At 38.8% G+C, this 27,428-nt stretch overlaps 2 protein-coding genes and 1 long non-coding RNA gene across 3 annotated transcripts in view; 1 reads left to right on the top strand and 2 right to left on the bottom strand.

The window, feature by feature from the left end:
- LOC121951238 (phosphatase and actin regulator 1-like) overlaps positions 1-8,027 on the bottom strand; it is a 63,475-nt gene extending 55,448 nt beyond the window's left edge. Inside the window, exon 1 of the mRNA XM_088085566.1 lies at positions 7,789-8,027. Within this exon, the coding sequence (XP_087941692.1) occupies positions 7,789-7,900 (112 nt within the window). The 5' untranslated portion in view covers positions 7,901-8,027. The remainder of the gene's footprint in view (positions 1-7,788) is intronic.
- A 2,776-nt stretch (positions 8,028-10,803) lies between these two features.
- LOC121951621 (NAD-dependent protein deacylase sirtuin-5, mitochondrial-like) lies at positions 10,804-21,748 on the top strand. The gene is made up of 9 exons (XM_042498011.2): positions 10,804-10,925; positions 13,079-13,183; positions 13,746-13,879; positions 14,368-14,593; positions 15,988-16,075; positions 16,207-16,260; positions 19,014-19,137; positions 19,311-19,426; positions 19,703-21,748. Exons 1-9 carry the CDS (start codon positions 10,844-10,846, stop codon positions 19,773-19,775), a joined length of 1,002 nt encoding a protein of 333 aa, XP_042353945.2. The 5' UTR covers positions 10,804-10,843; the 3' UTR covers positions 19,776-21,748.
- Positions 21,749-23,038: 1,290 nt separating this feature from the next.
- Positions 23,039-27,428, bottom strand: part of LOC148188106 (uncharacterized) — a 43,223-nt gene continuing 38,833 nt past the window's right edge. Inside the window, exon 3 of the long non-coding RNA XR_015778169.1 lies at positions 23,039-23,200. This is a non-coding gene — a long non-coding RNA (uncharacterized LOC148188106). The remainder of the gene's footprint in view (positions 23,201-27,428) is intronic.

Raw genomic sequence — 27,428 nt, 5'->3', positions numbered from 1 at the left:
TGTGTTGCTTTAAATTCAGTGAAAACCAGCATTTGAGAGCACCAGTGATTCAGGCGGAGCTCTCTCCTCCAGTGTAATTGGTCCTTGGCAATGCTGCCTTTCCGATTGCAGTGGTATCTTTACCCCTCTCTGCCCAACGTGCCGCCACAATTACTATAAATATGACCCATAAGCACGTCGTCATGCCGCTTTCTTCAGCTTGGGAGGCTTTTTGAAACAGGCATTATTTCTCAGCTGGCGTGTGGAAAGCACATCACAGCCAGGAGCCTTTCCCACACTTCTAAGTGTGGCAAAGAGAGAGATGAAAAGAAAGCAGAGCGAAAGAAAGAAAGAGAGAGAGAGAGAGATTCGGGGAGGATGAAGCTTCCTGCAGGCTCTCATAGAAGACACCTGCCTGTCGTTTTTCTTCAAACCATCTTGGTACAGAGGTTGGCAGGCTTTCTGGCCAGGTGACACTGATGGTTGATTGAACTTTTATGCAGCAGGAGCATCCAGCAAGGGGCCTGGATATAGCACTGCTATTTTTGCTCTGATTTTCCTACTCATGTTTTATTCAGACCCGGGATGCTTCAGCACAAGCAGGCCTATGTGCAACCAAGTAGGGAAGATGGATGCAGGGTTGTTGGGGTTTTTTTTTAGATGCAGAGCTGTTAGTCTATCATATGATGGTCTGAAATGTGAGCCATGTGCTGTGCGTGTTTGTGTGTGTGTTTGTGCGATGGGGAGTATAAAAGAGAAATAGATTAGAAGCGACAGACACAGAACTGATACAAATCTCCTGCCACTAATTATCACCACTTTGTTAAACACTTTTGCTAATAGCCTCGAGTGTTGCTACAAACAGATAAAAACATTACAAATTCAACAGCGTCTGCACTGGCTCCAGCCCAGCTAGTTAATTTGAAATTCACTTTCCCTTTGAAAAAAAGGACTGACAGCTCGAATTAGTGATTACAAATCCTGCGCGTTCTTGACCTTGCAGTCACCTTTAGCTGCCTTATGAGTTCCAACAAAAAGTGGATCATCAAACTTCCTCGATAAGAGTGAGCATATGCAAATCTTTTCTAAATGATTATCACAAAAGTGACACAACACAAATATCAACACATATGTCCTATTAGAGAGGCGACAGTTCCATCTCTCCCAGTGCCTGTATGAAGTCTCTGACATACTGTAAATCCTCGAGTAAACCCTGCAGGCACACAGAATTCTGCAGCAGAAATTTGTCCCGTCCCACCATGCATCTGCTATGTATTGATTGTACTCTTTTGGACAGCAGTGCTTACTGTATACAGGGATTGCAACACAGAGCAGCAGCAGAGAGAGCGAGAGAGGCAGGGAGTGGTGGGTGGTGAATGAGGGTTTTTTTTTTAGCTTAATGTGGCTGCAACACAGAGCCAGGTTTGAACATTGCATTGTGAAACAAAGAGTAGTTGCACATATCAAAATACTGCATAAGCAAACTTGCATCTCCGTGCATATTAAAGTGTGTACTTGCATCTAAATTGCAGCCATATCTGCCATTTAGCTATTTTAGAACAGAGCATGCATGTTTCATATGTGTCAGGATGCAGATGCACATTTGCTGTAAGAACCCTATATTATCTATAGCCTCCAACAACTGCAATGCAGCCAAGTCTGAGCTTCAGCTTTGTCTATTTGCATTCAGGCCAGGTATAATGGCAGGAGCTCCAGCTATTGGTGTCCCAACACCTCAACGGTGCACGCAGCACCCAGCTGTTCAGCAGCACAATTAACATCTGTACAGTAAGTGCGCTGTGATTAATGTCCCATATGTCAGAGCAGACCTGGAAAGACCCTAAACCTGTAAGGACAAGCTGAGCTGTGTCAAGGCAACAAGGTGCATAGAGAGAAACAGCCAAATGAATATCAAAATGTACTCGTGTGTACTCTAGCCCAAATTTTATCGTGGCTAGAGGTGAAACAGTGTGACACTTTCATGTCATTCTTATGATGGTCAAAATAATCACAGTTATCAGCATGAGCACGGTATTATTAAAATGTGCTGAAAATGTCCAAAAAGTACTGACCCACTCAATGACATCATTACTGCATTTTTTGTATTAAAAAGCACGATGGCACTATGCACTTGTTTGCATACAAAATTAAATAATAACATTGCCAAAACCTTTTGCATTAACATTAAAGGTTGCATGCCTCTGAAATTCAGATTCAGACAACTTTATTAATCCTGCCAGGGGCAATTTGTTTGAACAGTTTGCCTCGCAGACATACTGTAACATACAGTAACATGTACACACATAAATAGATGAATAATACAGAAAAAGAAAAATATGACAAGGAGTTCAGGAGTTTGTAATTTCATGCTCTATAAACACAACATCTATTGCACGTCTGTCCATCCGGGAAGAGGGATCTCTCCTCAGTTGCTCATCCTGAGGTTTCTACTATTTTTCCCCCCATTAAAGGGTCTTTTGGGGGGGAGTTTTTCCTTAGCCGCTGTGAAGGTCCAAGGACAGAGGGATTTCATATGCAGTAAATCCCACTAAGGCAAATTGTGCTTTGTAATAATGGGCTTTATAAAAATGACTTGTATTGAATTTACTGGAATAAAGGAATCTAAAAATAGAAAAAAGATCTTGTTTGAGTGTCTGTGTCACTGTAGATGAGGACAAGGGACTGGGTTTGCCTGCTGTGTGCCCACTCTATGAACAAAGGAATGGCAAAACAAACCCACTTTGCATGCTACACCTGCACACCTGCATCCGACAGACCGTAGCTAACTTTAGTTTATGCTGGACAGTATTTACTGTGAATTTTTCAAAGCGCCAGAATCAAACATATTTTTAATGATAACTCAGATGTAAAAGAGTAAAACAGAACTTTGATAACTGCCTTATTTGCTTAATTCGGGCACAACTAAAAAAGCAAAACAGAGAAAATCGCCATGTAGATGTTCCTATTTAAACCACAATGTAAAGTACACAAAACACATCTGTAATTGCACCAGACAGTCAGTCAGTCTGTTATATTCTTGCATAAGCGTAGGTTTTGTTTCAACACTGAGTGGGACACAAGCCAGTTCCCATTACAAACTTGTAAAATAGCATTGCTTTGACAGTGCTTGTGGCAAAGTCTGCAATGCCAAAGCCATCTTTTGCGTGCGCATAAAACGCCGCTGGACGACGCGGCCAGACAGAACTAGTCAATGTGTTATTATACAGCGGCGGACGGCATTTGCCCTGCATAATACGCTGCAGAATGGCATCAGTTTAAAATTCTGCTGGTAACAGGTACCTATGGGGTGGCTGGAAGGGATGGTGGATGGGACCAAAAAAACACAGACTTTGATGCGGGTGTCTGGTGTTCACATCCAGTCTACACCTTACTATGTGCCTCTTTCCCCTAACCCTAACCATCTGCGCCAGCATGTGCATTTGTTGATGTCCTGGTCTTGGTTGCCATGTGCTTGTGTTGTCCAAACATAACAATGTGCAGTGTCATCACAACATGTGCATTTGTTGACATCATGTTAGCGCTATCCTGGAAAATAAACAGCAGGCGCAGAAGGATACCTAAAATGTGATAAATAGACACAGAGGTCCACTGCAAAGAGGCAACATGTGACAAGTTGGGATAAGAATGTGTTAAGAACACATATGAAAAGTAGGGTCTGGGTGTCCTCCAACAAAAAATTCTGAGCATCACACACTTAATTTTGTGCATTCTAGTGAATTTTTACACCCCAATTGTGCATTTTCTGCATGGAATTATGGCGTAAATGTCTTTCATTTTGACAAAATAAAAGTCGTGGTTACTTTCATGAATTTATTGGGGGGGGGTCATATGCACATGCACATGCTCTGACTAATGAGGGGGATGTGTTCCTTGCATCCCGCCTTAAATCTTCACCTATGTATTCTTGTATCATACACTGAAAGTATCTGACAGAAACAGTACAGGCATCCATAATTTCATGTATGAGTATTACAAAAAGGAGTAAAAATCCAGAGACAGAAGGGATTGAGACAACAAAGTTAAAAGGTTGTGTTGATTATTTGAGCAAAGATGTTAGAAAACCCCAAGATGCCTCGTCTCTTTGAAAGACGGATGTTAGCGGCAAAATCAAAAGCACCAGCTTCTGTAATTGGGAGAGTTTTCTTGTGTGTTATCGTAAGTGTGCAGACAGAAAGCAGATGGGGCTGTAGTTGAGCTGTTGAATGATGAGCAAATAAAAACAAGCAGACAACCTCTTCCAGTGAGACGGATGCTGTGTCAGCAGCAACACATGCACATCGTACAAACAAGGGGGCCAATATGCACGCACACTTGGGTGCTCACGAACATCGACACACAAAAGCACATGTTCTGCCTTTGGGCTAAAAATCCATAGGTAAACAATAATGATTATAGTTCAATAAACACTGTGATGTCTCAGCTGTTTGTCCAGATGCTTCATAACGGGCTGTAATGATTGAAATAAGACCTGTGAAGTAGGTCAAGCATCCTTCTACACCTACACCTTTTAATGTTTTATGACAGGTGACACAATTATCGATAGGTGCAGTAACTGATGCCATTGTTGTTATGTCTTTGTGACTCTCTGCAGGGCCATTTAACTGCCTGACAAATTAGATTAGTGCACAAGCTAAGCAGGTCAGTGCAATAAAGCAATGTTTCATACATGCTCTGTGATTCCATTAGACGCCCATAGAGTGTCTGTCATTTGTATGCTAGCACTTGCAAAAGCCTGACTGAATCCCAACAGACACCACTGAGCCACGCATGGGCTAACTAAGCTTGGTGTCAACGTTGTGGAATAAAGCAAAGTATCAGCTGTTTAAACACTGAAACACCGAGTTGGCTGCGAACCTTCGACTCATCTCCAAATCGCACACAAACTTGCCACACATCAAATTACACAACTCGGTCTCATTGAAGCTGGCAGACGCTGTCTTGATTACAACAGGACTGTGTTAGATACTGAATTCTCTGCTCCCTGTGAAGTTCATTGATGAAAACATGGATGCAGTCATAAATATAACATGAGGCTAAACCGTTACAATGACCCTGAAAAAGCATAAAGAGAAACTAAAGCCGTTGCCTTGTCCAGAGCTATACAGAGATAATTGCTTAGTTCTCGTTTCACATCTCTGGCAGCCCTGGTCATTTATCATTATTAAGCACCTGGGCTCGCAACCACAAGGCTTTTGGTTTCCTTGGCAATAAGCAAGCGAAAAGCCTGCTCCACTTCTTCAGGTGGAAGTGAGTCAACAGCGCTGGTGTACAAATCGCCCCCGTGCCATCCTCATGCTTTGTATGAGCTCGGCGTAGAGTACCGATATAAAAAAAGGGAGCTTAAGAGACAAATGACAGTGTCCTGCCATTGACAACAAGCTTGTCTCCACAGGCCAAACAACTCACTGGCATGAGCAGCCGAGAACCACAGAGGCTTATCTGAGATAAACATGCTAGGGGCCTTTTTTTAATACAGCTTTCATTCATCCAGGAAAATACAACTGCTCTTTTGCAGCAGCGCCCTGGTTCATGTTGCACACCTGGGAGCTCAGCAGCTACAATTCTGGCTACTGAGCAGCCACTTTATGACTAAAATGATGACCCTGTGATCACAATCCTCTCAACCTCGAGTGTCTAGACCAGCGGTTCCAGCCTTTTTGGTGTCAAAGACCCCTAAATTGATGCACATTAGGTCAAGGACCCCAATTTGACAAGACTTAAGAGACGTTCATCTTAAAATATTTTGGTTGTTAGTTATGGTTAACCCTCTGAACCTGAAGTGACATCACTTGTCTTGTTCTGCTTTCAGACACCTTTCACAATTATTTAAACCTTTGAATCCTGAGAAAATTGGTGAGATTTCTTTCAAAGTCATAGAAAAGAAAGGCAATGAGCAACTTAGTAAGAAATGTTCAGCAAATTGCAAAAAAATGTAGATTTAGAAAAAGATTTTTGAAAAGCTAGGGAAAATGTCTAGGGGGAAAAAGCTAGAAGCTAAAAAGACAAAAAAATAAAAATAAAACACTACAACATTACTTTTTCCAGGTCATTTCCTTGATTATTTAAAAACTTTATTTTTATTTATATATTTCTTTAATTTAAAAAATGTTTTTACTAATTTTCATGTAATTGTCTTGTACGCTTTACTAACTTCTTTATTTTTATATTTTTATTTTGTCTTTCCCCTCGAGGGCTGCCTGCCGCTATGAGTACTGTATTTCTAGATTTTTAAGTACATTTTCTGCTCATTTGTGAATTTGTGCAAGCTCCTGCATTGTCCACAACACAGTCCTGTAAATGTTTTTTTATGTTTTTTAAAAAATGTCATTTGTCAACAACTGATAACAACTGATTCTGTCGACAGAGACGTCATCAGAGGATTTATTTATTATATTTTGAAACGGTAGTAGGAAAGTGTGAGTGCAGCAGATATATATTTGCATTTTCTCATCTCTGTGACGGATAAAGACATTGAAACAGTAGTAAAATGTATAATAGAGTCAATACAATTATCAAAACATCATTTTCACTCTATTTCTGCTGATAATCACGCATGGCACGTGGAAAAAATCAGCAAGCCACTGTTTCTCTTAATGTGCCGTGCCTGAAGAGCAACTGAGACGCACCTGAGCAGCAGTGCTCACGCACGCAGTGTGTTTCAGGCTTTATTGGGCTCACAACAAACAATTTCCCATTTTTCTGCGGACCAGCTCCCTCAAGGCCCCTTGGGGGTCCCTGGCCCCCCGGTTGAGAACCACTGATCTAGTCTGTGACTGCTCTAATTTGAGATAACACAAACGCTATTGACATTCTACATTAAAACACATTAGTGCTGAAATGATTAACTGATATGCTTTCAGCTTTTTCATGAAAATTTGCTGCATTTCACTGTTTATATCTCTATAAATCTAATATCTTTAGGATCTGGGACTGTTTGTCAGACAAAACAAGCAATCCAAAGATGTAACTTTGATGTCTGGTGATATGCCATGGTTGAGACTCATGGCAGAAATGTTGATTGTGACTGCCACAACCGTCACATGTCCTTTAGAAATTATTAAACGGCTACAATGAGCTGTGTAAACCAGGCAGCTGGGTGCAGCGTGTATCTTAATAACACTGTAGTGCAAGAGATCTGAATCCTGTTGACTCAGTCAGCATAAAATGCCAAGTCACCATGGTAACAGGGGATGCAACACGCTTTGTAAAGGGTGATGGAGACAGAAGACCATTCACCACGAGCATCATCGCGGGATCTATTTCAGCTGTTTAAAATGCGGTGATTAAAATCTACATAAAAACGCTGAGCAAACCGGATATCCCACCAGATTCCGTACACCACACAGCCAAAGCTTCGGCTACTACAGGTCACGTTGAAGCTTCTTCATATTATATAACTGCGTTGACTTACAGTGACAGAAATTACCATGCGCTGACGAAAACAACATTCACACATGAACGGTGTTAAAAGCTATACGAATTGCTGCTCATTATCCGGAGCGTTTTTTGCGCCAGACACGTCAGTAACCAGCAGCGTTAGTGTACAAAGTTGCATAACATTTTAGTCACATTTCACCCTCTTGCCTTACAAGAATATTTACAGCTATCCTTAATAGATAAGAGAGGGATATATTTCAGAGTAAACTATAACACCACCCTGTATGTTGTAAATTCTCATTCGCGTAAACTATGAGCGCATCTAAGGCTATAATCCGCCCACATGAAGACATCAGGCAAAAACATCTGAGAAAGATTTGGGAGGGACAGGACGGATGAATGTGCGCCTACCTGTCCGCAGGTTGAAGGAGAGTCGGGCTTCAACCAGATATGGGGTGTCGCTCTTGGAGCGGAGTCTCCTGATGGGTCTGCGGTCTGTGCTGCTGTCTGGAGTGGTCGCCATCAATTTGAACCAGTGTCCAGGGATGACTGCCGGCCGACTTCGGCAGACGCAGAACCACGGCCACTCACACACTGAGAGGTAGCTATTGATGGGGAGGAGGGAGTTCACACACACAAAGACACACACTCACACACACACACACTCACACACACACACACACTGAGAGAGAGAGAGAGAGAGAGAGAGAGAGAGAGAGAGAGGCGTTGGTGGCATAAAACGGTGGTAATATATGGAGGAAAAGGCTTTATTAAGCTTACTTTTAATATTTAAATCAAAGGTATTAATTTGTATCTTGTAATCATCCTTATGCAGAGATACAAGCTCAGGCGTTATATATTTTAGATATAGTTATATACTAGTGTTAATAATTTATTATAGCTTGATCATTAGAATAGCCAGAATCGTTCTACAAAATGATGGAACAATAATCTACACACCAACAATATGAATAATCATGAAAAAAACACTACACCACTAGGCCTACATAACACTACATAGTAGAGGCTGCTAAAGGCAAGATAGGGAAACATAATGATAATGATGATATGACAAACAATTAACCAGTTCACAACCAAATTGTGTTCCACACACACAAAAAAAAATATTTGAATGATGGATGCACTCATAAATCAGAAATCTTTTTTTTTTTTTTTTTATTGGGTTGTTTGATTTTTTTCCTTGTCCATTTCAGTGGATGAATAATCTTAAATCACTTAATAGTAATGATAAAAAATGGTCTTACCAGTCCTTAAAAAAAACCCCACACACAAGTTTACTTTTTATGAATGGTTTACTTATATCAATGCTTTAAAACACATCACATATATAGTTTGTATTTGTCATTAATACTCACAATTGCATCAATTTCTAAAATATCTCTTCAAAACAGTGTGTTGAAAACCTTCTGAAATGATCTTTCAGTGAACATAATCAATACAATGCATTATAAGATGACTGCATCATTAGAAATCAAACCAGAACAGTATGTCACTATTAAAACAGTATTTCCCTTTTCACTTATCGGTCCACTCAGATCTACCATCTTTTCCAATGGATGGATATTTTTGAAAAAAAAAAAACAACTTCTGAGTAGGAGCTATTAATCTTTCATATGATTTTTTGACAAGTAATATAGCATCTCATGTTTACTTTAAAAACTGTCTAAACAAAAATTATGGACTTCAATGTTATGAATATTAGACTGAAACGTGTTTTGTGCTTCTTCCTTTTCTTATGGTTGGCCATGCTTGCCTAAAAATGGGTTGTGTCTCTACTGTAGGCCACTTTAGATGATGTTGCACTCTGACATCCATCAACTAAGTCTGCGCATTTAGGTGGAGTCAGTAATCATAGATCTGTATGGAACTCAAATTAACACGTACAGATCAGGATGAGACTCAACAACCTCTAACCAACAATCACAGAGAGACACAAAGCCACCAAAATATAAGGACGGAAACTACCACAGTGATGCGCAAAACAATTAACAGCAAGGGTATATTCACTGCTTCTTTACTCAGTGTTTTTTTTTTTTATCTCGTGTCATAGTAGACTTATTATATTTGGGTTTTGGATTGTGGTCAGACAAGAGATGTCATGCTGATGTCAGGGGCCCCTCTGGCTTTCACCTGCAAGATGTCACTCAAATTAAGACTTACAGACCAGAAAGAGACTAAAATGACCACAGAGAGACAAGGCTTCTACAAAGAAAGACCAATAAATTAAAAAATGACACATAATGACAAAAATATCCAGACAAAATATCTTAAAGAGACATAAAATTACATAAGAGAGACTGAAAGATGACTACAAAGAAACACAAAATGACCAAAAACACACAAAATAACCTCAAAGACACAAAGTAGCGTCAAAGAGACACAGAACAACTGCAGTGAGACACAAAATGACACACACATACACACACACACACCGAAAAATGACATCAAAGAGACAAAACATGGGGCGTGTGGTGGCTCAGTGGATAAAGCAGGTGCCTCATATATGAAGGCAGTGTGCTGGCGGCAGCGGCCATGGGTTGGATTCCAGCTCAAGGCCTTTTGCTGCATGTAATCCTCTTTCTCTGCTATCATTGTGTCCTATATAATACAGGCAAAAATGCCAAAAATATCTTTAAAACATTTTTAAAAAGAGACATAACATGACCTTAAAGAGACACAAGATTCCAAAACTATGACCAAGACACACAAAATGACAAAAGAAAAACCCACAAAATAATCTAAAAGACACAAATTGATATAAAAGTAACACAAAACAACCACAAAGAGACACAAAGGAAATACAAAAAGACTCAACATGGCAACAAAATCCCCACAAAATGACCTTAAAGAGACATAAAATGACCTCAAAGAGAGGCAAAACGCTTACAAATGCACGTAACGACGACATGTGTTTTACTGAGTAACGGAGGTTGTCTGAATCTCATGCACCTATAGGTGAAGCGTTTTTTAAAATTTCGTTTTGCACTGTATATTGACAATAAAGGCTTTCAATTTCTATTTCAAAGAAAACTAAAAAAAAACAAAAAAACCCACACACAACATTACATCAAGAGACACAAAACGACTACAAAGCGACACACAAAAAACACACTAAGAGACACAAAATGATGACACACAAAGATCAATAAACCATAAAAAGATGCATAATGCCCACAAGGAAATGCAAGTCAAAAATAACAACAACAAAAGACACAAAACCACCCAAAAGTCTGTGCCTTGCGCCTATGTAGGAGAGGCGGTGGGTCTGTCTCTCTGTCTCCCTCTGTCTCTCTGTCTCTCGGAGTGAATGAATCATCCTGAATGAATCACACTTACCTCATACCACCACTAGGTGGCTCTCCTAAACTACACATTTTTCCAGTTTATTGTGTTTTTTTTTTTCAGACCATGGATTTACGACAGTGTGACATCTTTACGGCCTCTCATGATAAATGCAGTGATAGAGGTAAACAAGCAAACTCGGCGTGACTTTCTGCTCCAAAAAGTGATATTTAACATTAACAGAGGTAAGTGTAATACGTTACTGTGGTCAGGTAATTAAAATACGCACGTCTCGGTTTGTTTTCAGCGGATATTACCCGTGAAAACGCACGTTTGGATGTGCACGTTAGTTCCTGCTTATGTGACAGAGCAGAACAAGATTTAATCCCCAGCGATCTCAGCTCACGACGCTACAAGCGACGTTGTGGTGCATTTTTGGAGTTTGTAGAGGACTATGCATGCGTTAGTTTAAGTTAAACTCATGTGCTCTCAAGATAAAGAAGTAGAGTGGCGGGTTGCTTTGGAAAATGCAGTTTAAAGTCGTTTAAAGAGCAAACAGCCAGAACATGGAGTGCAACTTAGCTGTAAAATTACGGAAATATGCAGCACAGCTCTTAATGGTGAATTGCAATCTTTCATACATTAGCACAGCAGCCTGTAAAACCTGTTTCTGCTTGTGCTGTATGTTCAGGTTGGTAGGGCGCGCCCAGATGTCTGTTTTTCTTAACAGTTTGTATTAGTGAGCTGTTTAAAACCTGCCTCCTTTTTTAAAAAAATGCATGCACATTCTTTGTCTTATCAGTGCCAATAACCAGGCTTCAGCTTTTTTTCAAGTTGCAGGCGAAGACACGAGTATCACTGCTGTGATTGCACAACCACATTAGTTGCATTCTTGTGACATATCTTGCATTTATTTTGATATGGTGACGCAAAGTCTGATAAAGTGAGGCAGTTGCACATAGACGGGCTCACTTCTGTTGTATATCCAGCTAAATAACCACAAAATGACATAATTAAGCCATCATCATTTATACACGGCATCATTATTTATATTGTGCAACATGCCGTGCAATTTCCCACTGTGCAATATTTTCCCACTTGCTGTGCAATAATATTTATAGGCTATATTTATAGAGTAAATATATTATATACCGTGTGTATCTTGTGTGTTTATCCTGTGCAACAATCAATCATGAACATACAGTATCTATTAAGTCAAAGGTGTTTATAATGTATATAGATTTAATATTTTATAGTATTTTATTTGTATGTGTATACTCAAATCACTTATTTATTTATTTATTTACATTTTCTTTGTTTCTGACTCTTGCTCTGCTATAACATAATTTTCCCTGCTGTGGGATTAATCTTATAATCGTGGTCTTATTTTATCATATGTAGATTTTTTTTTTCCCTTACCCATTATTGCAGCTACCAATGAAATAAACTTAGACAGCATGTTCTTTATGGCCACACTGTCATGCCAAATGCAGATATTCTTGACTACTTTTGCATAATTTGTCAAGGGCTGCAAAATTATTAGTCATGGCACTGTTACACCAAATACCTCGGATCTTACACTGAACAAACATATTTATAAGCAACCGTATTTTATTCATTATACATACAGGTAACCTCTGTGTGTCATTTATTGGTTTGCACCTATTTGCACGGTTTGTGCCTTACTGTCAGCTTTTTTATGTTTTGAACCTTACTGTGAGCCTGTTTTTATATTTTACACCTTGCTGTTATGAAGTTCATATTTTGTTTTTATATTTGTTATATATTGTATTTTGCATTTGCTGTGCATCCCTTTTCTGCTTTGCTGTTTTAGTCCTTGTATATTGCATGCTTTGAATCTGCACTCTAATTTTGTATCGCAAGTGCTGCACAGCAGTTTCCATCGGGATACATGAAGTACTGTCTTATCTTAGCTGATCTTAACTGAAATGTTATTGAAATCTTAATATAACCAAGTACAGTATACAAATTGCAGGAGCTGCAATATTTTGTTCAAGGTGAAATATTTTGCAAAATACCATTATAAATAAAGCATTGTGGTGCTACAGAGATACTCTGGACTACAAATAATATTTCAGAGCTACGGGAACATGCTTGTTTGGGACAGATCCCAGCATATTTGCATATTGTGCAGCCCCACATATGTCTCAAATGTTGCAGTGTGAGTTTGTAAAGGGGAGTTAATGTTAAAGGTTGATTCTTTATGTTTATATCCAGTACAGAAAAGTCAAAATGCATGTAATATAATCAGAGAAAATCTGCACTTACTCTATACACATCTGCATACACAAACATTAGTTAAAATGGGACCTAACAATAATTTCTTGTCATTTTGTGTTTTCTTTCATGTCTTTCACATGTTCATGTGAACCAATAGGGACAATGCTGCTCCAAAAGCGAGCTGTTTTTGCTCTTGGTCTTCGCATGTGCTCTACTCATGTGACGAAAGGACATTTGATGGACACAGTGAGACCCAACTCAGGTAAAAACAAAAATATTAGGTTAATATAATGTTAGAGCTATCCCACAAATTGCAAGAAATGAGGAAAAGGTGACAAGAAAATGATACAAAAATTATTGAACGTTAACATTTTTGTTTAAATTATATATGTTATTTTATTTGTATTTATTTTTTGTGCTAAATTTCAGGTAATTTTCTTGGTACTTTTAACTAAGCAGCCATTTGGCGACCCACCTGTAATATCTATGAGGACACCCTAGTGGTTGGGGATCCATTTTTTAGAGCCAGATCTAGACAATAAGTTAAAAAAAACAACAATCAAGCAGTATCTGCAAATTAATGAAAAGTAAACCTGTATAACTAAATCTAAAACATAATAAGTAACTCAAATCAGTTCTTCCTGACTCCACTGATGCAAATTTTGTGACAGGGACACCAAAAAAAAAAACAAACTGCAATATGATTCAGAAAACAAAAATACTGACCACTCAAACAGATATCTGCTTGTGAGTTGTCTACCATGTTTTGTTTGTAGTAAATTAAAATAACCAAGCGCTAAATTTTCCTGTTGCCTCTCTGACAGACATGTCTGAATTCCGCAAGGTCTTTTCCAAAGCCAAGCACATAGCAATCATCACAGGGGCAGGTGTGAGTGCAGAGAGTGGAGTACCAACCTTCAGGGGTGAGAATGAGAAGTGGAGGAAGTGGCAATCTCAGGTAATTTCTTCGAAAGTAGAACACACACAGACACGTGTGTATGGCTCTATTATTATTATTTGTTATTATTATCATTGTTGTTAATAATAATTATTATTTTATTTTATTGTTTATTTGGGTCAAAGGTTTGTGTTTGGTCTAATTTCCAGCTGTGGTTCAGAGACGTAGCTGTGGAGTGGGTGTATTTAAGGTTTACATAATACATCTTCACAGCTCAGTGGATTTATCTCAGCAGCCGGTAAAGAGAGAAACGGTGATTGTTGCGTAATCTGGTAGCTTGTCGTGGGCTGCAGCAAGATTAACCTCTAGGAAAGAATCAAAAATAGGCTTTTATACAAAAAAATATAATCTCCCTCACTAGTTGAGGTGTTTAAACTTACGTTGTTTTTAATAATCTGTCAAATTATTGCCTGTGAATGTTACACTTTTGGTTGCTACCTTTTAAGCACTCGAGTTTGGATCTAAAATATGCCTCTGTTGATGCACAGGACCTGGCGACCCCAGAGGCCTTCTCTCGCACCCCGTCTCGGGTTTGGGAGTTCTACCATTACAGACGGGAGATGGCTTTGAGCAAGAAGCCCAGTGCTGCCCATCTGGCCATAGCAGAGTGTGAGGCCCGGCTGAGGAAGCAGGGACGCTCCGTGGTTGTCATCACACAGTGCATAGATGACCTGCACCGACAGGCCGGGTCCAAACACGTGCTCAAGATTCATGGTGAGACTGAAATGGTGACATTTTACAGGACACTGTAGATGTGATTTTTAGTAATTTAGGAATTTTTTGATTGGGAAAGGTTTTTGGTGATGCTGAATAAAAACTATATGGGGAAAAATAATAAATATAAAACAGACGTGTTCTTCTTTTGAAGTTTTGAATTTGAACAAGAAACAAAAATGCATAGAGAAGGTAAAATGGAGAGCCTTAAAGGTCCAGTGTGTACAATTTAGGAGTATAGTATAATGGCAGAAATGGAGCATAATATTTTAAGTGTGTTTTCTTAAGTGTATAATCACCTGAAATTAGGAATTGTTGTGTTTATCTTACCTTAGAATTAGCCGTCTATGTTTACATAGGGAGCGAGTCCTCGTCCACGGAGATCGCCATGTTTCACCGCCGTATTTCTGCAGTAGCCCAGAATGCAAAAACCAAACACTGGCTGTAGTTAGGGCCATCCATGTTTTCACATCAGCCACCATAGTTAGCAGCCCCTCTGCAATGAGAGCATTGGGAAAACAAAATAAATAAATAAATATGAAACTGCTTCATTCAGTGTTTTTAGCAGTTAATATCACAAGGTCATTTTGTTTTGAGAGGAAGAGACCTCTGTGGATAGTTCAGCTCCTGATGCAAACCACCTAAATGTCTGGATCTTAAGTTTTGAGAGAAAAAAGGTGAGCACACATTAGAAGGTGCCGACATGCTAAACTGCATCGGAGAAAGACTGATTTGTACTCTGAAACTACTTTATTCAGTGTTTTTACTGCTTTGAATCACCAGGTCCATTTGTTTTGAAGAGGAAGAGACCTCTGCAGATAATTTGGCTACCAGTAAAAACCTCCTGAACACTGAAGTCATTTTAACATGGAGAAGTTTCAACTGGTTTCAGTCTGCACTCCTCACCTCTAGATGCCACTAAATCCCCCTAAATCTTACACACCGTTCCTCTAACTTTTCTTCTCGGCGTTAACAAAAATATGAGGAAGTAAGTTCTGAAGCTGGAAACTATGACAGCATCATTGTGTGTTCCATGGTTTTACTGGAATATGGAAACATTTTGTGATTCATACAGTAGTTGTTGGTTTTCAAACAAACATGAGCCCACAGTTAGTCAATAATTTAATGTCAGTACTCCGAAAAGTGCGATGATGTGATCATTTCAAGAGTTGCTTCTCACATTTCGACAGTTTGGTCTGACTTTTCTGTTTTCACACCGGTGGAACGGCGCTAAAGCGTTTGATTCCTTTGCTAAAATCTTGTTTTAATTAACTGTGTATGAGTCAGATAAACAAAACTATCGCTGTCAACAAATTCTGTGGTGAGGGAGATGTTTTCTGTGACTCTGGCGGGCCTAAATGAAAAACAGCTGTGTTTTCTGTGTGTAACTGCAGGCAGTCTGGCCGAGACGCGCTGTGTGAGTTGTGGACATGTGACTGTGAACAAGCGCAGCCCCATATGTGCTGCCCTAAAGGACAAAGGGTAAAAGGCATCACCTCTGGAGTATACACACACTGATAAACATGCAGGATTTGTAGCCTGATCTCTTCAGTTTAACCCCAGTGTGGGTAAAGTATCATTTAACCCTCTGTGTTTGTTCTCTTACTGCACAGTTCACCTGACCCAGATGTTGCTGATGCCCAGATTCCTGTGGATAAACTGCCAAGGTGGGATTACTGTCACTTCATATTAATAACACTGAGGTCACATTTACTAAGCCTTTTGTGCTGCTTTTCTGATGCATGCCACACCTGGAGTTCTCCTTTGTTAAAAGCAAAATGAGAAGGATTTTCCTGAAAAATTATGTTCAGACTCAAACACATTAGGCAATCTGTTAATTTTTAACAGCAGGGAGGCCCTCCCCCCCAACCAGTCAATGCCTAACTTGCGTTATAAGTCAGTGCTTTTTAATTGGAATAGTACTTTGCTTGTGTCTTGCTCAAAAAGAAGCTCTGTGCTTTGTCTCCTAGCGGCACGTCACATTTTCGCTTTCAGTAATCTCCACAGTCTCAGATGATATGATGAGAAATGCTGGTTTTGAACCGCCTGTGGGAAGAATTAACATGTAAGAGTCTGTTCATTCTTGATTAAAAGCTCTGATTTTCTTCTTATCTCTTTAGACCATGTCATGTGAAATTACTTTTCTTTGACTTATTTCTCTCGTCTGTTGCTAATAAAATGCACAGATTTGATTGGCTAAGTAGCATTATGCAAGATGACTTAATGGTATACTATGCAGGATTGTCAGTTACTGTTTGTAAACATGCTCGCCAGCTGAAGTGAAAGTCAATGCCAGGGGCGTCCAAACTTTTTTGAATGGGGGCCAGATAAGATACTGTGAAAACAGCTGGGAGCCCGCTGCTTCTTGCATCATAAGCGTCAGTTGAAAAAAAAAAAAAAAAAAATCACATACAAATGGCACAAATGCAACAGTTTCATCTTTAAATAATAAAGTATTCAACTTTCCACCTCTTCTGAAAGCAGCGGCCCTTGCTCTTGACTTTATACTTCTTTGTGGTGGCCATATCTGCAACCTAGCTGGAAATATCTGGTGTTAGGTAATTTTTGTAATTTAGTTTCTGCTTGTTTACTGTCTGTCTGCATAGTTTTCTTGGTGCATTTCTACAAAATGTGTGATTGCTCTGCCATCATGAGGTGAATAAAAAATGCAAAGTGATCTTGCTTGATCAACCAGTATTGTGTTAATTCTAAATTATATTTTGAAAGACAAGCTGTGAGCTGTTTAAATCGGTCTGAGGGTCAAAATTGGCCCTGGGATGGACTTTGGACATGACTGGTCAAAGCCAACCCGAGATGCACTCTTGTTTGGTGTTTTGCCTCGCTATATTTGCGTTTTTTTTTTTCAGTACTGTGTCTCCTGGATGCCTTCTACTTAAGGTTTGGCACCTGGTTGCTACAATTTATAAAGCCACGACCTTATCTGTTCTTTGGAGCGTCCATAACGCAGAAATTAAGAAAAAAATACAGCCAGAAGGCAGAATCTCTGCAGAAAAATATACCATCATTCACTTCTAATTGGTCATCAGGATGATTGGGAGGAATTACTTGTATACTGTATCAGTCTATACATTATTTTTTAGGAAAATTCTGCAGAGTATATTGTCATGCAGTTGGTCTGTGAATTTCCAGGTTGCTAAACAGGTGCTACAGTGCTGTGCCAGTTGAAATAGATTGTCAAAATGTAATAATTCTCAATAATTTATTGGTTATAAGTCTAGATAGGATAGGGCAGTGTCTGGGAATTAACAAGGGGGAAGCATACTGGTAATTTCGCTTACAAGGGGGACAGTGCCCCCTCCTCAAATCACCTACTGCCCATACAAAATAATCCTCTGTCTGCCTTTATTTTCTTATTTTGGTGTGTACGGGGCGTTTCTTGGGTGTCAACCCACCGGTGTATAGTCCCCAGCCAATAACAGCATCCAGGGTGTGAGGGCGGGACTAAAAACACAGCAACCACACCAGATCATAACAGCACATCTAAGAGGAGCTATTTCGCTGAGGTCAGCTTTGAATGTTGTGTTTACAAACCCAACAAATCCTACTCATTCTGCCTTTAAACACGTGCACCAGCCTGAAAACACAGTTTAACTATCATCTTTGGTGCATTCTGCACGGCAGCAGCGAAGCTTGTCTCTCTCTATTTATGCAGACATTTGAGGGAGAACTGTGCGAATACCACAAGATTTGAATTTACTTAATTTTGGGTGAGCCAATCAACATGAAACAACAAGAGCAGGTGTACATATATTAAAAAGTAAGGTTTTGGTGGAAAAGAGAAACATGAATGAACCTGAGCTGCACTGGTATCTCAATGGCAGTAGACAAGTGACAAAATAACAGAGTAAAATATCTAAATATTTGATAACACCAAAAGCAAAAAGATGACAGTTTGTCCTCATTAAACAATAATGTAATCTCCAATTAACAGTAAAATCTCTGTATACTACCAATTTCACTGTTTAGATAAGATAGATTAAGTGCAGTTAATTTGCTTGTTAGACATGAGTCGAATTAAGCACCACCTCCACCCTCCACCTGCTCCACTTCGAGCTTCTGCTGCACCTGCTGCTCCCTCCTGCTTAGCGCTCTCTCTGTCCCAGCTCTCCCTCACCACCTGTTGCGGTGCCATATACATATTTATTATTTTGTGCATCTCATTAAGACATTGTTATTTTTTATTTATGAATAAGTTTTTTTTATAGAAGTTACCAACTGTAGCTTTAATTTCCACATCATCAAAAATAACGACTTTTTCTTCCTTTAACTTTCAAGTACGCTGCATTCTGGCCACACAATAAACTCAAACTACCTCTGTGGATTTACACATTTGTGTTAGTGCCAATTATTCTGTGATAATGCAAAATGGCACAATTACTCTGTATGCTTCTGAATCAAGGTGTGGAGAAAGTGACTGCCACGGTCTGCTGAGGCCCAACGTGGTGTTTTTCGGAGAAACTCTGGACTCTCATATCCTGACCAAGGTGGAGAAAGAGATGGAAACCTGCGATCTCTGTCTGGTGGTGAGTTGTCATCATTTTTACATGCATACATCATACATTCTCCTTTTGTGTAGTATCACAAAAAACAGTATTTGTTCAGAATCTCTGAAGGACTGGACATGAAATTCAATGCTGTGAGTGCTGTAGATTTCAAGCTGACACTAGTGTCATTGCTCCCTGTTGCTATCCTGCAGGTGGGCACGTCTTCAATTGTTTACCCAGCAGCCATGTTTGGCCCCCAGATTGCATCGAGGGGAATCCCAGTGGCGGAATTTAACACGAAAACAACACCAAAAACTGAGTATTTCACGTAAGTCAGTAAAGAAACTGAATGTTGACATAGATTTGCTGCCTTTCTGGTTTTGTAATGAAGGAAATTAACAAGAAATGACACAAATTAAAGTGAAACCAGACCAGTGCATAATGGTGCATGTGTATGTTGATGTTTAGTGCCATCCACTGGCAGCAAAAGCATCATTCAGGCCCATTCCCTGTGCTTGTGACCTCAAATTAATGAGTAATGTTTCACCTGTTAACCTAAAAATCTGACCTTATTTTTCATTTCTGTGGTTGTGCTGTGGCTCAGGTACCATTTCCAGGGTCCATGTGGAACTACACTGCCTCCAGCTTTGGCGCGACATGAGTCAGAGGTTATTTAGGAGCCTGTTTGTGAAGAGAACGACTCCACAAACATCAACCAGTGGCTTTTTCTACAAACTAATGCAGTCCAGGGCTGGGTGGGGGGTTTCATAACGTATTTTATTCCAAATGTTTGCCTTAAAATCAGTTCAGCTGTTGATACTTGGTAGATGGAGAGTTAAAGGTCCAGTGTGTGGGACTTAGGGGGATGTATTGGCAAAAATGTAAAATAAAAGGGATGCACAATATTGGATTTTTTGCCGATATCTGATACGCCAATATATAACAACTCATTTGGGTGATAACCAATACTAATAGATATAACCACTTTTTCCCCACCTAATTTGAGGGACCATCAACTCTCTTCTGTAGTGCAATTAACAACATATAATGCATACTATATAATTCATTCATTGTGCAAAATAAGAAAAATACTTGTTTGATGTTTTGTTCATGCTCACTTTGCTAATAATTTAAAAAAAAAAAACAGTTTGTGATATCTGCAGAAATCAGCATGTTGTCATTCCAATATTTCATTTCAAAGCCAATATCTGCTGATACCAATGACGTGCTGATATTATTGTGCATCCCTAGAATATTTAGTATGTTCTCGTCAGCCTCCAAACAATCAAAATAAGAATTGTGTTTTTGTTACCTTAGAATGAGCTGTTGAAATCTACATAGGGAGCGAGTCCTTGTCTCCAGAGATCACCATGTTGTACCGCCATGTTTCTACAGTAGCTCAGACCAGACAAACCAAACGCTGGCTGTAGATAGGGCCTGCTACCACCAAAGATCCTCTGCTATAAGAAAAAAGAAAAAAAAGTAAGCACAGATTAGCAGGTGCTAGGCTCGTGGCCCATCTGTGACATGCCAAACAACATCACAGAAACACTGACTTGTGTGCGAAACAGCTTTATTCTGTGGTTTAATCGCTTTTAATCATCAGGCCCAGGCCCAAACTGCTGATTTGTACATGAAACTTTTTTTTTTTTTTTTAAATCAGTGGGTCCATTTGGTTTGGACGTGTGGAGACCAGCTCCCTGGGAAAACCTCCTGAACAATAAACACTGAATGTATTGTTATTATTAATTAAACAGTGAGAAATTTCAGCTGGTTGCAATCTGCAGTCCTCACCACTGGGTGCCACTAAATCTCCCTAAATCTTACACACTGATCCTTTACGCTTAAAATTTAGCTTTTTATCACTCTGCAATAGATCTCTTAATACTTGAATATGCTGTATAGCTCAATAAACTGGAAATGGGATATTGTAACTTTTACACATTTGCTGCTTTGAGTTAAGCAAGAGCTATGCAGCTTGGTATGAGAAAGGGAATGCACTTTGTATGTCGTTATTTGCATAGGATAATATCTCAGATATCAGAGGGTATTGTTATATTCCACAATTCTTACATATTAGATGCTGGAGAGGGACTGTCATATTTGATGTAGATAAGAACATGTGACTCCTGGTGCCAATGGAGGATGTTCTTTTTTCTTTCCAAACAATGAATAGATGTACAGAGCGTAACATAATCTTGTGCCTTTCAAAACTGTTTACACAACCTTGACCAAATGCTTGCTTTAAACCTCAAGTGCAAATCAACCAATGTTACAGAGATTTAGTCAAGTGTACAGAGTTTGTTTTGGACCAAGGACAGAGAGGGTAGAGAGAAGGAAAATGTTGTCTCATCAGTCCTGGCCTGAGTCAGCATTATTTCCTCCTCATGCTGTTTGTGTTTATTATGACATCAGTATCCTGTAGTTACATGATATATTTTTACACATTTTAGTGTCTGTCTTCAAAACGATGTGTGATGTATGTTTAACATCTGTAGATGGAATTTGTTTCAAAATGAAAGCAATCATATATTTCATAACATGATTTTTTTAAAACAACTTTTCTGCCCATAAACAGCGTGCACAATTTATTATCTTGATAACTGCCAATGCAATTATACAGAAAGTAATGATTAAAACACTAAATCTATGTTTGCTGTTTTTGCATCTTATTTTCTGCATTGAAGGCAGTGTACTGTGCTGTGTGTGCCCAAAATGAACAGTAGATGACAGCATGTAGCTTTCTTTCTAAACCATAGATTATACAGTAACACATTACTCTGAAAATCAGCACTGTATCTGCTTAGATTTAGATCTGCTTACAGTGAGGGGAAATGCAGACTTGCCAAGAGAGTATGAAGAGGCCATCAGCGAACTCAGATTCGTTACAGCCAAGCCAAGTCGAGCGAACTGCATTGGCCTCAATCATAATGCTTTGAGAATGGAAACAGTTTTAAGTAGAAAGCGATCTATGACACAAGGTGGCGTCTGCTCTCATAGCGGACTTCTTACAGGGATCTCATAATTTATGTTTTTATAGTAGTGCTGTCACAATACTGGAATTTCTAACATAAATGTAATAACTTGAACAGTATTGATAACCGATACCATTTTCAATACCAAGGGAAAAATTGACATTGAGGGCACAAAATTAGATTTTTTTTTAGTTAAAAGATTAATGTAACAGGGCTGTAAAATGACAGTGACTTTTCTTGGTTAGTGGCAGAGAACAGCAGAATAACAAAAGCAAACACTAACAGTTAAACTTTTAGACTGAAAACAATAGTCTTCTGGTGCACATGTTCAACAGCCTCTGAGATTATTTATTTCACCCTTGCTTTGGTGATGTAAACATCATTTTTTTCCATGGCAACAGAAGTACTTCAAATGTAACTGATTAAATTAAGAGGAGCGAGTGAGGGAGAGAAGGTGGGGTTAACTTCGATTAAAGAGAAGTGAGAGTAGTATTGATAGTATCAATACTGTGGAAAATTAGTATCGAAACTTTTTCAAATATTTAGAATCAAAATGTTTAAATTAAGCTATGTTGCTATGTTGCTTAAATTTTTTTGCTTGGTTACTTTTGAAATGTAATAAGTTACAAATTAGCTGTTACCCTGTTGAAAATACAATAAGTAGTGTAAATATTTTAATATTTTATTTTAATTACTTAATCAAAGTAATGTCATTATTTACATATGATTATGTAAAAAGAAAAACAGAATTAATTTCATATAATTCTACATAAACACGTTCAAATATATTTGGATGTAACCCCTTTGCAATCACCAACATTTTGATCAGTAAATGTGATTTAATCTTCAGATTTTTAGTCTTTAATTGATTACAATTACTTTCATTTTTTAATTTAATTACATATAATTAGTTACATGTATCCATCAGCTGTGGCCAGTTTAACCAAAGGGTGAAATTTTTATTTTATAGTGATTCACAAGGAAAAAGGCAGACATTATAGGAGAGGCTAAAAAGATGTGTTGCAGAAATGTTTTTTTCTGCTTGTCCAATCATCTCAGATTCATCTTGTGACTCCATGTGGGGGTCCCAGCTCCCAGGTTTGGAAACAACAGCAGTTCAGTGCATCCTGGAGGCAAAAAAAATCCATCTCCTCAAAGTGTTCATCTTCATTGACTGACTGGACTAATGTGGTTAAGTCATTTAGTGGAAATGAGAGAGACAGAGGGCCAGGAGTCATTCAAATTAGCCGTGGAAGGTTATGTTCATTAGACAGTGTTATGATAATGTAATGATAGTCGTAAAGGAATTATCTCAAGAGAGCTAGGGAGAGTGTGTGTGATAGACAGGAGAGTAGCACACACATACACACACATAGGTTTGCAATCCATCTTCAGTGTCTCGGGGGAGTCACTCAGGGTTAGCTCATTTCATGCCCACTGTAGTTTCAGCACTTTCATTATAAAATTTTTAGTCCACACAGCATCACAACACCACAAACACCACTGCTTGTTCAAATTGGTAAACCAGCACACTCTATTTCCTCGCAAGTTTTTCTCCGTCTTCACTGTGGCGCCTCACCGCTTGCTTTCTTTTTCACAACAATTAGCATCCCAATCAAATCTTTCCGGCTGTCCATAAAGTATCGCCACCTGTTAATGTATATCATCATCATCATTGCCATGATTAGATTCCCTCATTTCCCCTTCTATTACCGCTGCTTCCCTTCAAGGAGAGGTAAGGCCAAGTCCCATTTGTCATCAGGAGAAAAAGTACATGGAGGGGCACTTAAGAGAAATCTCTGCCGTCTGATACAGTCATTTCTGGGGCTGATGTGAACAAGGCTGCCAGAGAGCTGACAACTCTGCTCCCAGGTCCTGCCGCTCATTCATGAATGCAGTGGGGAGGAGTGAAAGGGTTCTCGTCTGACCCAAAAGCCTTCGGGTTAATAGACTCATCATCATTGGTGGCAGCTCTACAAATATCCCTCTGTCTCTTTGAATGAGCTGGTAGATTGACCGGGAGATGGCATCTCTGTGTGTGTAGGCATATATTGGTTTTAATATGAGTGCGTGATTGACTCTGACTTATTTTGTTGGAGTCTCCGTTTTGGAAAAAGCTGAGAGCGAAATTGCTATGGCCAGCTGGATGTGTGTGTGTTTGTGCTGTATATGTATCAAAGTGATTTTTCTTTCTGTATGCAGACCGGCAGAAGTGTCAGCCCAAACCAGGTCAGGCTTGGTGAGGAGCCGTGAACATTACACAGATACACATACTGTAGCTTTACGGTTACACAGAGCTTGTCGTCCTCCATTAGGCATGGCTTGGCTCATTCTGCTGTTTCAGGAATACAGTATGTGTAATGCAAAACTAAGGAGGTTGGATATTTAACATTACCATGGTGTCTGCACCAATTTCTTAAAATGTATCAAATTCAATTACTAAGTTTATTAGTTTATTTTCACTAATTTTCAGATAATTTTCTTGTACGATTTCAATCATTTCTTGCTCATTTTGGGTCATTTCATCTTTCATTGCTTATTGCCCATGTCTTTGAAAGAAATCAAGCCAGATTGCTCAGGTTATGAGGGGTTAAATTTGAATTTGTGATTTCTTAATATTAATCTTTTATCAAAAAGAATCAAGTGCTTCTGTGTGAAAGTCCTAGTTTCTGATATTAAAAACCACTACACCTAATACTGTATTTTTACTTTATACTTACATATACTCATTGGCAAAATATGGATTAACCTTAACTCTCTTTATTTAGTCTTACCTACCTCTACACAGGTGTACATGCTACCTTTATACTTGCCTGCATTACTTAAATGAGTAAAATCTGTCTTACGTTTTGTTAAAAATTATCTCAAAAAGGTATTAAAGAACATTAAATATGTAATGTCTGATACCTGTACACACCCTGATTACATATTAACTTTCTGAAAACATGTGAAACTAATGACTGGATCAAGTCTAAAAGAAATGGCTACATTTTAACAGATAGAAAACACAAGCTACAAACAGTGATGGCAATGCAGCCAGCTGTTTGAAAGATAGCTGCTGTATCATAACATATATTATTGATTTTTCTATATTAATTTCACAAAGTAATTAATTTAATGTTTTACAATAAATTGGAGACTATTGGGTGTAGTAAACCTGTTAGTTGGTTTAAATCATACTTGAGTAATCATATTCAGTATGTAAATACCGTATAGCACTTATGGCGTTCTACAGGTATTAATCATAGGTGCCTTGTTTTTCGTATATATACGCAAGTGGTATGAGCCTAGCCTATAATCTCAAATCTAAGGGAACCCAAGGCAGAGCACAGTAACTATAAATACATTGATTTGCCTTGGGTTTTGTTTGGATGTCGTAGACACTGTAAATTTACATTGTTTTAGATCAGAAAAAGATGATAGTTACTGAGGTTAGCCTTTATAAGGCAGTATGATACAAACAAGAATTGATTATACAAATGATAAATTCTATCACCATGATCTTTCTAAGTAACAACATGTCTACTGACAGACTCTACAAAGACATTTTTGATTACAATAAAAGGACAATTTTATTATGATTAAACTTAGATGTACCCAAACACTTGTCGGTTAATGACTGTTTCCTGTTGGTGTCTTCCCTGCGCCACTAATTTAGCACACCTGCTTTTAATGAGAGGATCTTGAGATGCCAGGTCAGGTGATGCATTTAAGTGACTCATACAAATGGGAAATTATAAGGGCTTGCTAGAAATGGCTGTAACAAACAGCGTATTATAACCTTTGAATGCTGAGCAATTTGGTTTGATTTGTTAAAAAACATGGGGAAAAAGGCAATGAGTGAGCAAGAAATCTAAAGAAATTAGTAGATTATTCAAAAAAAAAAAAAAAAGACAGAGAAATATGGTTCCAAATCTCATATTTATATATTTAAATTGTTTTACAGAAATAAAATATCATTTTTATTGGTCATTTTTCAGGTCAGTTACCAGTTTTTTTCTTATAAAGTTGCTCAATGCCTTTTTTCTTATGTTTTTGAAAAAAATCACACCAATTTGCTCAGGACTCAAAGGTTTAAATACTTTTGAAAGGTGTCTAAAAGCATCACAAGAAAAGTAGAGTTGATCCAGGTTTCAAAGGGTTAAAAGAGTGGAAAGAGGGGCGATGAGTGAAGCAAAAATGTGCTACTTGTACACTATAATGAATATCTTTTTCATATTTTTTTTCTTCTGTCTTTGTCTTTTTATGTCCAAAGCACATGTTGGATTGGATTTCCTTAGGTTTTCTTCTTCTTCCTCTTTTTCTTTTGCAACCAAACTATAAATACATGTTAAAGAGGTGCTTCAATCAATTGATGAGCTTCCAGAGTGGATAAGCTTACAGTATTTAATTTGGCTGCATTGTTTAGAGGAAAACAGAGCGACAGAGGCTTAGTTATTTCCTATTTATAGCAACTGTCAATTCACAATAGTGGAGTGGAGACTGGGCCATCTCTCACGTGAATGCAAACTCACGCACAGTCACAAAAACAAACACACACACAGCTAGCAACACATAGCCTACTAATCTCCTCATGGTCTCCTCTTCCTAACCTTTCCCTGAACTCTTTGTGTTTAGCAGACTTGGCCGTGATACCAAAGGCTTAACAGCTAATCACACTGTTGTCATGAGAACCATCCTTATTTAAAAGCAGTGATGGTCTTAATCACCCCCCTCACACCCCTCATTGAGAGACCCACCTGTCCGAACCTCGCAGTACTTTTTGTGTTGCTTTTATGGCTCTAATGAATGATGAAAGCTTAATATTTCCACAAGAGGCACGACGTGAGAAAAAATTTCACATACTGACTGAGATGTCTTTCCCCCACCCACAACATATCCCTGAGCTATGCTGATGCTGTTGCTTCCAGCCCGATAGGAGGGAGCTGTTGTTTGAGAAAGGCTCAGATAGGGGCTCAGGTGCAAGCTAATCTGCTCTAACCCTGCACTAATTAGGATCAAGGCCAGCGGCCACTTTCTCCTGGTTATTGATCACTGAAGAAGTCTTTGGCTCCTGTGAGAACAGCAGTACAGGCCGCACATAAGAGGAGGCTCTCCCCTCCCTGCCCCACCGAATCTTGTTTGTGTCTTTGAAATTCAATATCCAGTTCCTATTCAACATCAGGCCTTTCCAAGTGTTGTTGAGTCTCATCCATTTTGTCTCCAATCAACCTGCTTTGTTTTTGCCTGCTTCCCAGATCAGCACTCTTTATCTGATCTCATCTGACCCGCTTAGTATTCATCGTAGGTGTCTGTTTGTTAAGCAGCCGGACGGGCATCTCCAGCTTTTCTAGCTCTCATTTCTGACACCATCTC

The sequence above is a fragment of the Plectropomus leopardus genome, chromosome 12, assembly GCF_026936395.1.
Source record: "Plectropomus leopardus strain MGB_pleo_1.0 chromosome 12, ASM2693639v1, whole genome shotgun sequence".
NCBI lineage: Eukaryota > Metazoa > Chordata > Actinopteri > Perciformes > Serranidae > Plectropomus > Plectropomus leopardus.
Note: the sequence above shows the minus strand (reverse complement) of the source record. Positions and strands in the feature narration are given on the sequence as shown.